Below are 16,934 nucleotides of genomic sequence, written 5' to 3'. Positions count from 1 at the left end.
TTTTTTCATAATTTGAAAAAATTATGTGCTTACCCATGTTAGCATAATGCGTCATTTAAGCTCACAAGAGCATCATGGACCCAAGGACTAAGGTTAGGAAGGAAGGATAAATGGAAATTGGAAACACTGGGAGGAAGTGGAATAAGCCATGTGGCACTGAGATCGAAGTAGTTGAGTTTAAATGAAGTGTGTGTACATTTGTTAATGTCAAGGTCGTGATCTGCTCTCTAAACCGTCACCTAAATCTCAATAACAGTTTTTAACCCCGACTTTAACAAATAGATGTACCAGGAGATCTGCATTTTGCTCGGATACCTCACTGACATTGCGGGCACTTTACCCTCCAAGTCTCAGCGTCTTTACGTTGGAACCCCTACGAGAGCAACAGTTTCCAAGCACTTACCACACAGAGGTTGATGGTCCATAATACAAAGGTTTCATCCTGAAATCTACACAATGGACTCAATGACCACATTGTAATGTTGCAGTTGTGATGTGTTGTCGAGTCAGTCCCTACTTATAGTGACCTGATGCATAACACAAGAAAGCACCACCAGTTCCCGGGCCCTCCGCACAATCGTCATGTCTGAGCCCATGGTGGCAGCCACTCTGCCGATCCATCTCATCGTGTCAGCCTCTCCAGATGGTGCTGTGATGCGTCTTTCATTTTGTGATGAATTGTAAATCCTACCTTCCAGGCCTCGAAGAAGGGAGCCCCAGTGGTGTAGGGGTTACTCCCCGAACAGCGGTCCCCACGGTCCAGCCGCTCTGTGTTAGAAAGACCATGCTTTCTACTTCATTAAACAGTGTCCGTCTCAGAAACTCACAGGAATTCCCACTGAGTCACCATTGACTCGATGGCAGGGAGTTTCAGAATGTCCCCTGGTAGAGTTGACCTTAATGGCATAGTATTGTCAAGCACCTCAACTATTCGTGAACGTTGGATAATGAATAAGGAAGAATGGAAAAAACAAAACCTAAGGTGGTTGGTAAAGAATATCGAAAGTACCACAGACTACCACAAGGACAGAGAGAGCTCTCGTTGAAGAGATGCAAACAGAATGCTCCTTGAGAGTGAGCATTTCAAGACTTTGCCCCAAGTACTTTGGACGTGTTAATAGGAGCGGCCAGTCCCTGGAAAGGACATCATAAAGCAGAGGGTCAGGGGAAAAGAGGAAGCCCCTCAATGCAACGAACTGATGCAGAGGCTGCAACGGTAAACTCAAACCAATCAACCGTGAGGATGGCGCAGGACTGGGCAGCAGTTGCTATGTTGGCCATAGATTTGCCATGAGCCCCAACCTACTGGACACCTGTGGTGGTTACACAATCTCGCGTCAACTTGGTAACACAATGCAGGGGTAGAGCTCAGCCTGCCAATCAGGTCACAGCCTGATGATGCCTCCTGGTGGGCCTTTCCTAATTATGAGGATTCTTGGAACGTTCCCTCTTTCTCTGTAGAGGAGGGCCCCACTCTCTCTCTGCTTCACTTTCCTGCTGTTGAGACACTCAGAGAGCTGGAGGAGCATCATACCAGCCCTGAGATGCTTGCCTTACCACTGGATCCACAAGACTTTTCACCCACTGGCCTGATCGGCCTGCGTTCAGCATGATTGAATGTGCTGTATGAGTCTGAAGAGCAATGTATGGACTATTATCGGACGTATAAGTTAATGTCAGACTTACAGACTTGATCTGGACTGCGCTGGGAGGCTTTCTCAGCACACAATTGCTCTTTGATATAAAGCTCTCTCTTACACATAGATGGTTATCTCTGGAGTTGTTTCTCTAGTCAACCTGGACTAACACAGCACCTACCCGCCACCACAACACACCTTTGGTTATGGTCCCATTTTGGAGAGAGTTGTCTATGATGAGGTAGAATTAGGATGTGGTGTAGCCTGAGTCACTGGCCTGATAGAAAGTATGCCTCGGGCTGTCACCCTTCCCCAGTCATCATGCCTCAGAGGCTTATACCTCCTGGCCCAAGTAACGGACATTTCCTTGAGGGTCTTCATATGTGGGGGTTTCATCAGGTTAAGGAACATTTCCATTGTATGTTACTAGTATGCTTACGTCCAGGAAACATTCTCTCTCTTGCTCTGGATCCCAGATCCAGCTGATTATCATCACCCCGCAGTTCTTGGAAATTGAGGCAAAAGCATGTGAACTGACCTGCCTAGTTGGGCCTGTCCGTCTCTGGAAGCATGTGAATTAGAAGAATCCCCCAGTCTGATTCCTGACTACCAAAAGTGGGACTTGCCATCTTTCAAGACTACATGTGCCATGTCCTTGAAGATCAGTGAGTTCTCTGAGACATTACAATGAATCGTGGAACATAAAGACGGGAGGGAGAATACTGTAGGGAAGAGGTGTAGTTAACGTTACAGAGGAAGGAGTGGTACAGCAGTTTTGAAAAGGTAGATATTTGGGGCATCCTTAGTACCAGATTTGAGTTGATTCCCATAAAAGAAATTAGTCACACTATCAGGCAGCATTTCAATCGGTTGTACATAGGGTCAGCCTGAGCTGGAAATGACTCGACTGCACTTAACAGCAAAGAACAATCCTAGGATAATCTGATCATGCTTCTACTGCCAGATATGATGGGTTGAGAGAATTTATGCAACTTGGATAATGTATTTGGTGTCATTTGTTTTAAAAGTATAGTCCAAGAAGAGAACAAATTCACATTATAGCCCTGGGGTCGTGCCAAGAAAGAGCTTGAAATTATTCATCAGAGACAAGGTGCAGTCGTTGACTGGTCAAGATATGCCATCCATAGAGGAACTACGGAGTAGAGAAACCTAACTGATTTTCTAACATGAGCTCAAAATTCAAAATTCCTTGAGATTGTAAGAGTTGATTTATAATTGAGGACATTTACATAGGGAACACAGTGTTCAGACTGAGTTGAGGCAAGAATTTATTTGACTACTGTAGTCTCATTATTCTCTGAAAGCTACACCAAGGAGATTAACTAGGATATGACAATGATGCGTTAATCAAGAGCGTCTGTTAGGCTCCTTCATGAATCACGTGCTAGCTCTGCCTCTAAGACACAGCATCCAACCGAGACATTCAACTGCGATGTCGTCATTATTAACTGACCTTGGCCTTGGAATCAAAGAACGATTTGGGAAATAATTGAATGGGCAGGTGGCTGGTGTATATGCGTGCGCCTTCCTTTTTTTGTAACTGTTCATAACCTGCTTTAGTTTCTAACCATGGTGAACGATCCCATATGGGAACAGATCGAATCCAGTTGGGATCTCCCTTGGAGTAGATAAGACTGATGATCTCCCTCAACCAATTGGTTCCTGAAACAAGGAAAGAAAAAAGAGGGTAACCTCCTTCACCTGACTTTTGGCAGCACAACCCTATCTTACAACACTTACAAATTCACCCACAATATCCATGACTGGGAACCCCATTACATTTCCATGCTCAAATGACATCATTTCTCCATCCAAGTCATTCTTTCTTCTCAAAGTACAGTGCACTTTTGATTGCTGTGAATAGAAAATTATTATGATTTCCTACAACCCGGGTTTCTGCTGCTCAATCTGTTCTTTCTTCCAATCCAATATAATATATATATATAATATCCCAATCATTTGTCATACCCCATAAGCCCACCATGGCTCTTTCCCATTACATGCGGCAATGGGAAGAGAGAATAATGAAGGGCAAAAAAATCCCACAAAAATCCAAAGCCCATCATTCTGAGGAGTGCCATCATCATCTTTAACTGTGTCTCCTGACCCGCAGAAGTCAGACTGAGCTGGAAAGGAACTGGGCCAAAAGGTTACTTTTTGGTTGCTTTCAATTATGAATCTTTGTCTTATAACATCTCATTTTGCTTTCTTCTGACAACTTGTTGCCTGGTATGTAACTGTATACTGAGTGTACAATTGTATACTTAGTGTATAATTGTATATTAAGTGCACTTAATACAATGGACATAATGCCATTATACACATGTTTCAATCATCGCTTCAAAAACATTTTCTTTCTACTTGAGCCCTGAAACCAGCTCCTCTTTTTTCCCCTCCCTCCGCAACCCTACCATCTCATCAATCCTTGATCAATTCTATTTTATTGTTGTTATTTCATATCTTACACCATGCATTGTCTCCCTTCACCCATATTTCTATTATTCATCCCCCTCTGAGTGGGGGGTGGGGTTACATATCCAACTTTGCGATCAGTTTGACCTTTCTCCCCATCCCCACCCTCCCTTACCTTCATGGTATCGCTACTTCCACTACTATTCCAGAGGGGGTTTATCTGTCCTGCATTCCATGTGTTGAGAGCATCTATCTGTACCAATGTGTGTACTCTGGTCTTGCCGGATTTGTAAGATAGAACAGATTCATGTTAGTAGGGAGGAGGAAGCATTCAGAAACTAAAGCAATTTTTTGTGTTTCACCAGTGCTATACTGCACCCTGATTGAATTGTCCCTTCTTTATGACCCTTTTGTGAAGGGATGTCCAATTGTCTACAAATGGGCTTTGGGTCTACACACTGACCCTCCTCGTTTGCATCAATATAATTGTTTGTTCTGGATCTTTGATCCTGTCAACACCTCATGATCACATAGGCTAGTGTGCTTCTTACATGTGGGCTTTATTGCTTCCATGCTAGATGCCTGCTTGCTTAACTCTAAGCCTTTAAGACCCCAGAATCTATAGCTTTTGATATCCCAGCACCATCTACTTTCTTCACTACATTTGCTTATGCACTCATTTTGTCTTCAGCGATAGTGTCAGGAAGGTGAGTATCAAAGAGTGCCAGGTTATTAGAACAAAGTGTTCTTGTGTTTTGGAAGATCTTGAGTAGAGGCCCCAAATCCATCTGCTATCTTAATACTTAACAGATTAATATATGTACATTGACTTATATTCTTATCATTATAAATTAATATATTTACATAAAAGCCTATACCAATACCTCTATAAATAGCTTTTGCCTCCTAGTACTTTCCTCTATTTCCTTTCACCTTCCTCCTGTCCCACGATTATGCTCACCCTCTATTCAGCCCTCAGTAATTCCTCTCAGATACATTGCACTTGATCAAACCCCACCAGGCATTCTACGCCCTCCTTGCTACCAATTTTAGATATCTTGCTGTTCCCTTGTCCCTGAGTTTGTTGGCTCTCTGCTCCCCCTCCCCACCCCCTTCTCTCCCATGTCCCCCCACAACAACCGGTCCAGTTGTTTTCTCCTCGGGATTGTTTATCCTGCCTATCTTATATAGATAGACGTAGATTGATAGTTTTCTATAGTAGCAGGAATACTGTAATACTACTTACTCCCTCATAGACTTAAGTAGACATAGTTTTGTTTGTTTATTTTTTATTGTGAATTAGGTGGTCTGTGGTAGTTACATAATCTGATGTCAACTTGCGAAGGGGTGGAGTCTAGCCTGTCAATCAGGTCGCAGCGTGATGACGTCGTTTGGAGGCACCAGCGAGATAAATAGCTCACTGGAGGTCAGATACAGACACTCTGCTTCATCTTCCAGTGATAAGACACATGGAGCTACGCTAGAGCCCTGGAGCTAGAGGAGCCACTTGCAGACCTCTGCCACCATTGAGATGTTTTCACTGCCTCTGGATCCCCAAGACTTTCCACCCACTGGCCTGTGATCTTCCTGCATTCAGCATCACTGCATGAGTCTAAAGAGGAATTTATGGACTAGTATCGACATATGGGCTAAAATCAGAATTATGGACTTGATCTGGACTGGGCTGGGATGTTTTCTTTGTTATAAAGTTCTCTCTTGCACACATATGAGTGTCTATGAATTTGTTTCTCTAGTCAACCTGGACTAGCAGAGTGGATGTATTTCAGACCATCATTTTTATATTCCACAATTTAAGCACTATCATACCTGTGAAGAGCTGGCTCTGTTCCTCCGTTTTTTACTTCTCCTCCATCTTGTAGAAGATTATTGTCACCTTCACCCAGTTAACAAGCCTACCCTCTAGCCTGTTCCTTCCCCTTCCCTACGTTTCCTTCCCAACTCTAGTGACCAGCAAAGCTTGGGGTTTTTTTGGATGTGTGAACACAGCGAGGAGACATGTATGACCTTTTCTGGGTTAGCACACTGTCAGTGGAAGCCGGCCTCCAACAATCAAAGGGCCAGTAGGTGCAATTGTATGGCAATAATATATAAAAATTATCATAAAGTCATAGAGGATACAAAAGATAGGAGACAGAGTAAAATAAGGGAGTCAGACAGATTTTATGGTAGCATGCTAACCTCAGCTCCTCTTGATGGACCACATGGAACTGGGAGAAGAGAGAGCGAACCCTTGCTATCTTGGGACATTTATAGGTAGCCTTAAGACATGCATATTCAGTAGTTACATGCATCACAAGGTGGGTGGTATCTACAGTAAGGTCCTTGAGATCACAGGTGAGGAAACCTAATACCTGCATTGGAGGAAGGTACAAGGGGGGGGGGGGGTTCGCTCCAGGAAGAGAGAACAAAAGGATCATGTCTATTAGAGTGAACAAAAAGCTGCCAACTATATAGTAATCAGCCATGAGCTTGTAAGAGGTAATTTTAAGGTAGCACTATTATGGGAGGGTATAGTGGAGAACAACATTAATGATGAGAATGGGATTGGGACTTACCTCCAACTCACAAGGGTGAAGGCCTCCTTCCATCCCAGAAACCCAGCGTGCCAGGCTTCTTAGTTTATGAGAATCAAGAATTCATCCATATACACGCTCTTCCTGTTCTCTGCTCCCCACAGTACACAAAGGAGAAGGGAATTCAATTCCTTACCACCCAAAGGCTGACTGCCACAGGTAAGGGTCAGAGATGCCTCCACCTTCTAGCCTTCTCTTACTCTATTCTGGCACTTACTCTTCATCCACAAGTCCACTTCTCTGCTGAGTTTGATAATCCTTTGCATTGGCCGCACACATCTCAAAGGCAACACTTACAACTAAAGGAGACTCACTAGGGAAATAAACAGGTTGGCACAAGCCAAGATCAGAAACCATTAAGGATATAGTCACTGGTTCACAGAAACAACCCGCTGCAACCAGAAAAAACCCAACAGGACACCACTGTAGTCCCCGGAACATAGAGCAGTGTGAGGCACAGAAAAGTGACTTGGTTAATAACCTCATTCCACAGCCTTTCAATTTGCAAAGCCTGTCTCCTTACCTGATTTTGGGAAAGAAAGCATAATGACATCTCCATCTCTCACTACAAATTCATTTTTGACAGATTTCAGATCTTCAGTTCGATATCCAACTGAGGGGAAAGGGATGCCTTCAAACCACAAATAATCTGACGCCATCCCAAGAGGCTGCTGTCTAGCGTGGACTGAAAATGCCAATATTCAAACCTTCGAGTCGTTGACTATGCTGCACAGTATTGAGAAAGGAACGGTTTCAAAAAAGCAGGATCAGGGTCCAAAGGTTAGAGAAATTGCACCAGAATGATTTCCAGCCTGCAGAGATCACAGTAAATATTGGAGAGTGGATTTAGTAGTGTAAGCATTAAGTAGCAGAAAACTCTGTTACCCCTATGTAACTGCAGGGGAGGGATGACTCAGAAGATCAATGAAAAAACAGAGCAATGATTTTAGAGTTTCAACTCTAATGTACTTAAGTTATAAAAGACAGAAGTCCACAAAAGGAGATCTAATTACATTTGAGTCTTGGCATCAGTTCACAAACTGTTTTAGTCCTTTTGTTGCTTCATCAAGGTGCGCATGCTTAGATAAGTCCTGCAAGAGGGAAGAACCAGGAGGAGAGCTTGTCCTTTGCACCCCAAGATTGCTGTGCATTGGACCGCCTTGATTCAGGAGACAGTTTTGAGGCCACAACATTAGCACAATGGCAGAAGAGCAGTAGCCTCAGAACCAGAACCGAGAACCAGAGCATGAGACAGAGTGATGGCCTTCCCAGCCCACAAAGCAAGTCCAGCTGAGTGCTTTCGGGTGGGAGGTAGGCTTGTGAAGTAGGATGTCTCCAGGCACTTAATTGGGTGCTAACCCTAGGAGCTAGATGAGCACCTTTGAGATGACGCCTAGGGAAAGATGGGTTGGCCTATGGACAATTATTGGCAGCTCTAAAAAGAGCTTTGTAACATTGCACACACAGGGCAGAAGCCAAAGTGGCCTGTGACTGGGAATCCAAGAGATACCTGTCTGCTGCCCCGTTAAGAAGAGACTGTCCTGTGCAAGTAATTGTATCCTGAGCAATTGTAACCCCTTACCTTCCTCAATTCACCTTAAACAGGTGAGTACTATCTGTGAGTTCTGTGTGGCCATGGCCATGAATGAACAAACCCCACTGAGAAATAAAACGAGCTGTTTAGGGGGAGATTTGGAGTCAGGACTGGTTGGAATATTGGAGGGTGGGACATGTCTGAGCTCAGTTGGGGAATTCAGCCTGGAGTGATGTTGATATGGAGTTTTACTTTCCTCTCCACCTAGGAAGTTAGAGGCTAAATGACGACACTCTCATGTCATATAGTCTTATTACACATAGTAATGTTAGTAGGCAGTGAGTTTAGGTTAACTGAGGGGTGGGGATGGGGGATGACTCAGAAAAGGAGGGTGAAAATGGTTGAAATCAACTTCATTCAGTTTTCATGTAGGAACAGTTGACTACGTGCTTGGTTTGCTGTGCATATTTTCAATCAAAATGAAATAAAACTGCCCGGATTAGACTGCAAATCATTAAGGAAGTAGATAATCTCAGTTTTCTCTTACAGTGTCTCCTGGGTTTGAACTATTGACCTTGTGGTTAGCAGCTCAGTGTGTAGCCCTACAGACAATGTATTCACAAATATTCTAATGATCTATTTGATTATGCGACGGATTGAATGGATTGGTAGTGGGTAGGAACTGAGGAGCAGGAGTCTTGATGAAAAGTACTCGTTTTTGTATATTTACCTGATTTATGCTGATCACTTTCAAACATCTTGGTAATTCACAGGATAAATGCTATACCTATGGTTTTTTGGTAAATTAAGAAGCCATCAGAAATTTCCATTGGATGAAATGAAAAGCACCCAATCATCCTATGTGGTAGTTACATACTTCCATGTCTACTTGAACATATGAAAGTGAAGGGGTGGAGTCTAGCCTGCCAATCAAAGCACAGCCTAATTATGCCTTCTTGTAAGTTCAACTTTCTTTAAAGGATGGCCTTGGGAACATCCTCATGTGTCTCTGCCTTCACCTTCCTGATGGTGAGCCACGCTGAGCTGCCAGAGCCCTGGAGATGCATTCACCAGCATTGGATGAACAGAACTTTGCACCCATCAGCCTGTGACCTCCCTGCATCCTGCATCCTTGTATGTGGCTGTGTGAGTCTGAAGGGGGATGTGTGGACAAATATCAGACTTATGGACATGAGTTGGATTGGACTAGAATGTTTTCCTAATATATAAAGCTTCTTGATATAAAGCTCTCTCTTATACATCTATGAGTGTCTCTAGATTTGTTTCTCTACCCAACCTGGCCTAACATATAATGGTACCTTGGGAGTGGGGTACTAGAGAAATAAATCATGAAAATGGCGAGTGGATGCTTATCTGACTTCTACCTTATGGTCGTTTTTCTTCGTCTTTGGCCAGCTAGAGGTCAGATAGGCCCACACTGTTTACTCGGTTGTTTTCTGGAAAGAATGTGGGAAGTTAGAGTTTTGATTCTTTTCTTTCTTTGTAGTCTTTGGATATTCCTGTCTGAAATGGTGAAAATGAATGTGATTCATGTACATTTTGAGCAAAATTTCCCCTTGATTTTCTCCTTGGAGACCATGCTGTTAGTCAAAATGGCTGATAGAAAGTCAAATGGTGGACAGGAAGCTCCTCCCTGACTTGATGCAGCCAGAGGCCTATGGCCGTATTGCATCTGAATGAGATCGTTTAGCTAAGAGAGGATTGGAGGTGAGGGCTTGGAGATTTGCGTTCAGGATCAGGTTGTACTAGGTTTGTACTGATTTCTTCTACTTATTGTTATTGATGTAATGTGTGTTAGAACTGACTATTGGAATGTATGAAAAGAGAGTTTGTGAGTCAACTGCCTTCAGCCATTCAATTGGATCTTAAAATGGGTAGAGGATATGCCTGCCAAGAAAGCTCTGAGAAGATCAACCCAACCCAGGGCCTTAAGTGATCAGAACATTTGATTCAGAAAGACTTGCTGAGAGAGTTGTTGGCAGACTGAAGACATAAAAAAGGAACTTGGTCTTTTTGAATTTTGAACTAGTGTTTTATGCCCCTGTTCAAATAAATGACAGCCACTAGAATGTCTTGATAATTTAGAAAAGTCTTTATTCAGGTATACCCGGACCACTAGAATCTAAAAGTGATTCTCTGCAGTCTCGAGTCCACATTTCAGCTCATCTTTAAAAGTGAAAAACTCGTTTATCCTTTGTCTAAGCCTTAGGCAAGCATGGACAGAAGCAGAGAGCAAAATCAATGTTATTATTCTTTAGGGTTAGGGAGCATTACAGAGTACAGAATAGATTATAACATAATGGCAACTCCAAGAAGAGCAAGCATGCATTTCAAGGTACATTCCTTATCATGAAAGAAACAATACCAAAATTGACTATAACATTCTGGTTACCATAACAAGATCAACTACACCATTCAGATTACAACATCAAAAGGAACAATATTAAAACAAACAATATATTGAATAGTCTAAACGAACTGTAGTGTCCAGGACCTGGGTATGTGAGAATACATACTAAAGTTGATCACTAGTGGGACTTTCTACATGGAAAGGGGGAGGGGGCAGGTCATTCAGCCACTAGAAAATGGAGATTCTTTTGCTAGTCTGCCTCACCTGAAACTGGAAAACATTGAAGCCATGAAGAAAGTCTTCTCCCTTGGGCTGAGTGTTCAAAGAAGCCTGCAGGCAGCCTGTGGCTTGCTAGGTGACCACCTTGATCCACTTGTTCAGTGGAAGTGGAAGAAAAGCAGCAATAGAGAGATGGTCCAGTCTGACCACTGACACCCAGGGACCTGGTTCGCAGGGACTGGAGGAGGAGACAAAGCAGGTTGGCTGGTCTGAAGTCTAAAAAGCTGTGAGGAACCTGAGCCGATGGCATGACCTAGCCCCAGGGGATAAGGGGTGTTGAGAATCTGTAAAGGGACCCATGGTCAAAAGGCAAGGTGGCCAATGGGCACCCTGTTTAGGCTAAGTGAGGCAACCCACATTAAGTTGACCAGAACCTGACCAGATCAAGATAAGCTTTTTGAGCCTGTGCGTATTGCTGCGGACTTTATGGATGTCCTGGGCTGATTTGATTTTGCCTATGGATGTGAACTCACAAGGTTCCAACTGGAATGAAGATTCTCCTCATCAAAGAGCATGCTTGTCTCCTCAAAGCACTGGGCTGATATAAATGGGCAGTGTAGAAATTGGATACTGAAAATTGGGGTCATAAAGGCATGAAGTGGCTGGCTTACAAACTGTCATGGGTGGGAATACCTTCATAGGATTATGGTGTAGGTGTTCACATATCTCTAATTTTGTTAGGAATAGAATTTTTTTTTGTTCACTTATTGAATATTATGTTTAAACAAGGCTGGCACATTTTGAGTTGTATGTATTTTAGTTTTAGCCTGTTCGGTACAAATATGATTTTACTGCTGTCTTTCTTTTCAAAAGTATGTATGGCTAAAGAGTTGTGTAAAAGTGTCAATTTGACAAGAGGTGGTCTGTGGTAGTTACATAATTTCATATCAACCTGAAGATGTAAAAGTGTAGGGGTAGAGTCTAGCCTGCCAATCAGGTCACAGCCTGGCGGTGCCTCCTTTTGTTCTCCACCTTCTCATAAGGGGGTCCTGGGAAACCACCTCCACCACCGAACTCCCACTGTCTCTGCCTTCACCTTCCTGCTGGCGATCCATGTCGGGACCAGCCAGAGCCCAGGAAATTGCATCCATCGCCATGGGATCCACAGGACTTTGCACCCACCAGCCTGTGACCATCCTGCATTTTGCATCATTGCATGTGGCTGTGTAAGTTTGAAGAGGGCCTTCAAACTTTTTTGGCACACAGTACAGCCAAAAAGCCCTAGAAAGCACAGTCTTACTCTGTAACATGTGGGTTGCCATGAGTTGGAATCGACTCCATGACAGTGATTTTTTTTTTTAATTATAAGACAGGTTAACCCAGGGTTTTAGTTTAAAGACAGTTCAAGCTGCAGAACTAGTACCGGTGAAGATCTGGACTCTGGTCTCCAATTTTGTCTCCAGCCAAGCAGATTGTGGGGACTCAGTCAGTCAAGTGATACCATATTGTCTGTTGTGAAGACTCCATGTGCCTTCTCTCGCAGGACTATAGAGCACACCAGGGTCTTCAGTCACCTAGTACTGCGGTGACAGAAATACCACAAATGGGTGTCTTTAAAGAATGGAAATTTGTTTTCCCAATTCAAGATGCTACAAGTCTGAATTCAGGGCACCAGGTCTCCAGGAAGGCTCTCTCTCTGTTGGCTCTGGAGGAAGATCTTTGTCTAAGCTTCACTAGCATTCTTTCCAGTGTTCTTCAGTTCTCAGTGATTGCCATAGGCCATCTGTTTCCCCCCTTTCATTCGTGTGTGTCTTCCCATCCGTTTTTATGACTGTTAGTTGCTGTAGAGTCACGTCATCTCCTGGTACCCCGTGTGACAGAGAACAACTTCTCCATAGCGTTTTCTAGGCTGCGATCTTAAAAGCTGGCTATCAGATCTATCTTCCGAGGTTGGGTTCAAAGCAAAAAGTTGCATGCACTCTGCACCAGTGGTAGACTGCTCCGTGGCCATATTGGACTTCGGATCACTCAGAAGTGATTAAGTTTAGGACACACCCTCCATTGATAAGGCCTCACTGGTATAGCAAGCAGAGAGAATCTTGTTCAAAAACGGCATCACATCAACAGGTCAGTACTCCAACACAAAGTTTGTTGATGGTAGTTTTTTTAGGTGGCATTGGCTCAATTCCAACTCATAATAACCTCAAATGACAGAGTAAAATTTCACCATAGGGCTTTTTGGGTTATAATCTTCACAGAAGCAGATCCCAAGGTTTGCCTCCAATGGTTTCACTGGGCGGTTATGAAGCACCCAGTTTTGTAAGACGTCAAGTACTTAGCCACTAGGGACAAACTCCAATCCAATCATCACAGAGGGTCTGAGGGTTTCTGAGAGTGGCTGTATTGCTGTATTACCTATTAATCCTGAAGTTTTCTTACAAATTTATACCTAAACAGAGTTTCTATTTATGGTGAACAATCCCAGAAGAAAATTAATTGGGCTCAGCTAGGCTCTCCATTGGTGGCTATGAGACTGTTGATCTCCCAGTGGATTTCTGGATACATTTTTAAAGTTTGATCTACTTTAGATTTTCAACTATACCATTACATTTTAGAAGTATTTTTAATTCATTAGCAATGCCCATAACCATAAATCGAACCATTTCCATTCTTCACCTTAGTCTGTCTTTGTTGATGTTGTTAGTTCAAATTGTTGTTCTTGTTTGTTCCGACCATTGAGGTGGTTCCAATTCATAGTGGTCCTATGTACAACAGAAGGAAACGCTGTCCAGTTCTGTACCATCCTTACAATTGTTGCAATATGTGAGCCCATGACTGCAGCCACTGTGTCAGTACTTCTAATTGAAGGTCTGCCTGGTTTCTCACTGACCTTCACTTTACCAAGCAATGTCCCTCTCCATGAGCTTGTCCCTCCAGATAACATCCAAAGTAAGTGTGATGAAGTTTCAACATCTGAATCTCTAAGAAGTGTTATTTTGTTTGTTCTTCTGGTTGTTCATGATAAATGAGGGGGTACTCCCCCCAAAACGGAATTACACTGGGCAGCACAGAGCTTTCATAGTACGCATTTTCCCCAATGGTGAACATCCAGTAACTCACTCTGAGTTAGTACACCCAGTGGCATTGCCTAGGAAGGTTCTCTCTGGTCACAGTGAATGTTTTCATAAAAGCAATTTCGCTTGAACCGCATTTTTTGTGATGGCTGATTTAAGAGAACAGCATGCAGCTGTGAAATTTTGTTTCCCCCTTGGAAAAAATGCCACAGAAACTATTGTGATGTGGATCACAGCTTACAAGGACAGCACTATGGGTAAAACTGAAGTGTACAAGTGGTTTTCTTGTTTCAAAAAAAGTGAAATGTTGATTGATGACAAGCCTCATTCTGGACATCCATCAACTCCCAGAACAGACGAAAATGTCAATTCGTAGTGTCTTTGGAGTTCTTCCTCCAGGTCAGACTGTTAATCAAGCTTTCTATGAGAGGTTCTGAAAAGATTACATAACAATGTGAGACCTGAAAGACCTGATTTGTGACAGAAAGGGGACTGGTTTTGCCACCATGACCATGCACCTGCTCATGCAGCCATCTTAGTGTGCCAGTTTTTCACCCCAGAACAGTATGCCTCTCTTGCCCCATGCACCTTACTCACCTGACCTTATTTTATGGAACTTCTTTTTGTTTCTGCAAATGAAGAGGGGCATGAAAGGATATTGAGATGAAGAGATGATGAAGAAAAAAATGAGAGCCGTGCTGTCAGCTATCCAAACAGAGAGTTTGAAAAATGTTTCCAAGAATGAAATCACAGATTTGATAAACATATTAATTGTAATGGTGGAGGTGATAACATTGTTTTGTAAAAAAAAGTTAAATACATAGCTTTGAAAAATAATTCCTTTTTTGGGAGGGGTACCCCCTCATATCCATTATTTTTCACCCACACATAATTCTCCTTTGGTCTTCCTTATTCATTATCCTGCTTTTGCAAACATATGAGGTGAGTGAAAAAGCTTTATCTTGGGCCAGGAGCACAATTAGTCCTCACGCATTTCCTTTTTAACACTTTAGGTCTTTTGAAGGTTTACTCAACGCAACCTCTCAAATGCTCACTTTAACGCCAGTCTTATACTCAAGATGTCAAGGGTCACATAGGCACAGTCAGAAGCCCATACATACACACTTTTTTACAATCATAAGTGGTCTTCACAAACAAACACACTGTGGTCCTCAAAGACAGAGAGAACCCCAGAAACCAAGTCACACATTTACAAAATGTAGCTCATATAAACAGACATATATACAAAACCCAGGCCTTACACATACATGGACACGTACATGTACTGTCAGTGATTTTTCACATCTACATAAGCACAAAACAAAATCACATATGGATATATGTACCCATATTGAAAAACAATGGTTTATTTACCTTTTGGAGAAATATTAAAAGCAAGATTTCTAAACTAGACACCCTCATATTTCTCTCTCTCTCTCTCACACACACACACACACACACACAGTGGGAGTGAAGGTTTTATCACTGAATAAGCACTAAAACAATATGAAGTATCACAGTTTAGCCTCTAAGATTACAAAGACAGAAAAGACTCATACTTTTTATAGAGCTGAGTTGATAATTATCCTTATAAGTTCAAGATAAAATGCCTAAATTCTAGTATATTTATGGCAGGATACATGAAGCAGTATCAATCTCCTTCCAACTAGGAGACAGGAGTACGATTTTTTCCATGATGTTTTTATTTCAAAACGGAGCACCGATGGCTCCGTTGGCAGGGCATTGTGCGCTGCTAACCAAGACGTAGCTAGTTCAAACTCACCGGCTGCTCCTCTGGAGTAATGAGATCGCTCCCATGAGAGAGCTGTTTCTCGGAGACCAAAAGTGACAGTTCTACTCTGTCTTACAGGGTTGCGCTGAGTTGGAATCGATATGGTTCCATTGATTTACACTTTCCAAAGAGAGTAATAGTTTGCAATGAACAGTTACCAAAGGGAATTCTTAAAGAACAGGGGTGGCGGGAAGGGAGCCTCTTCTCTTATTTTCAACAGGAGAACTGAGACCTCTTATTTCCAACTCGGAGGCCCCGGATAGTACAAATGGTTCCGTGATGGACGCCTGATGGAAAGGTTGTCGGTTCGAACCCACCCAGAGGCACTGTGGACGCCGGCGACCAGCATCTGCAAGGATTTCAGCCACGAGAAAGGCCACAGAACGCTGTCCCCTGACACGTCGGGTGGCCGTCAGTCAGTCCATTCCGTGGCACCTGGTTACCGGTATTTTTCACTTTGTGTTTATCCTTACAATCTTGACACATAGGCATTTGTGGCGTTGTTGTTATTGGGTGCCGTGGAGTCGATCCTGGCCCACTCACAATTGTGGTTTGAGCGCATGGCTGCAGCCTCTGCCACACACACACACATGAACGTACAATTCCACGCCGGGTCCCGCTCGCCGACGTCGTCCAGGCAGGCTCTCTCACAATCACACCCCGAGGACCTCACACACCGCTACCTCAGGCCTCCGGCCCCACACCTCGTCTCCAGAGCCCGTCGCCCACCCGCTGGGCTGACACACAAAGGACCAGCCTGGCCCGAGCACCGCAACCCCCCATGGGACGGAAACGGGCCGTGGTGCCTTCTGGGAAATGTAGTCCGGACACTGGCAATCCGTCCACGTAGCGGTCTCGTGCAGGGGAGGCGCGGAGGAGACCCTGCTCCAAGCCTGAAGGAGCTCGCCTCCCCTCCTCTCTGCAGTAAATGCCTCAAACAGCGGACCGCTGGGAGCCTCCGCGCGCTGGGATCACTCCGGTGCCCGGTCCCGGCCCGGGGTCCCGGTCCACGCCCCGCCCCGGAGGCTTCTGGGAGGGGCCGCTTGCGTTCTTAAGTGCGCACGCGCCGCTGGGCGCGGCAGCACCCGCCGGGGGATGTGAAGGGACTAGGGCGAGGCGCCCCCGAGCGGAAGCACCCTGGGATAGCAGCCGGGGAGGGAGGTGGAATGGCGGAGCGGGTTCAGCCGGTCAGGGAGGGCCCTCAGCGCTTGAGTCCATATTCGAGACGCCCAGAGGAAAATTAGGACTGGGGACTGTACGGAGTTAGCCCACAGCTCGCG

General features: G+C 44.0%; 1 protein-coding gene across 2 annotated transcripts in view; it reads right to left on the bottom strand.

Moving 5' to 3' along the window:
- LOC105979776 (sulfotransferase 2A1) overlaps positions 1 to 7,340 on the bottom strand; it is a 47,836-nt gene extending 40,496 nt beyond the window's left edge. Inside the window, exons 1-2 of one of the 2 annotated variants that reach the window (XM_013008016.2) lie at positions 7,188 to 7,340; positions 3,112 to 3,320 (exon numbers count right to left, since the gene is read on the bottom strand). In XM_013008016.2, coding sequence (XP_012863470.1) covers positions 3,112 to 3,320; positions 7,188 to 7,323 — 345 coding nt within the window. In that variant the 5' untranslated portion in view covers positions 7,324 to 7,340. Of the gene's footprint in view, positions 1 to 3,111; positions 3,321 to 6,881; positions 6,963 to 7,187 lie in introns of those variants that run through there. The other variant, XM_045292352.1, reaches the window with a different exon arrangement.
- Between the last annotated feature and the right edge of the window lie 9,594 nt (positions 7,341 to 16,934).

Source organism: Echinops telfairi, unplaced genomic scaffold (assembly GCF_000313985.2).
Source record: "Echinops telfairi isolate 266 unplaced genomic scaffold, ASM31398v2 ScPeMD7_655;HRSCAF=1070, whole genome shotgun sequence".
NCBI classification, from domain to species: Eukaryota; Metazoa; Chordata; class Mammalia; order Afrosoricida; family Tenrecidae; genus Echinops; species Echinops telfairi.
Note: the sequence above shows the minus strand (reverse complement) of the source record. Positions and strands in the feature narration are given on the sequence as shown.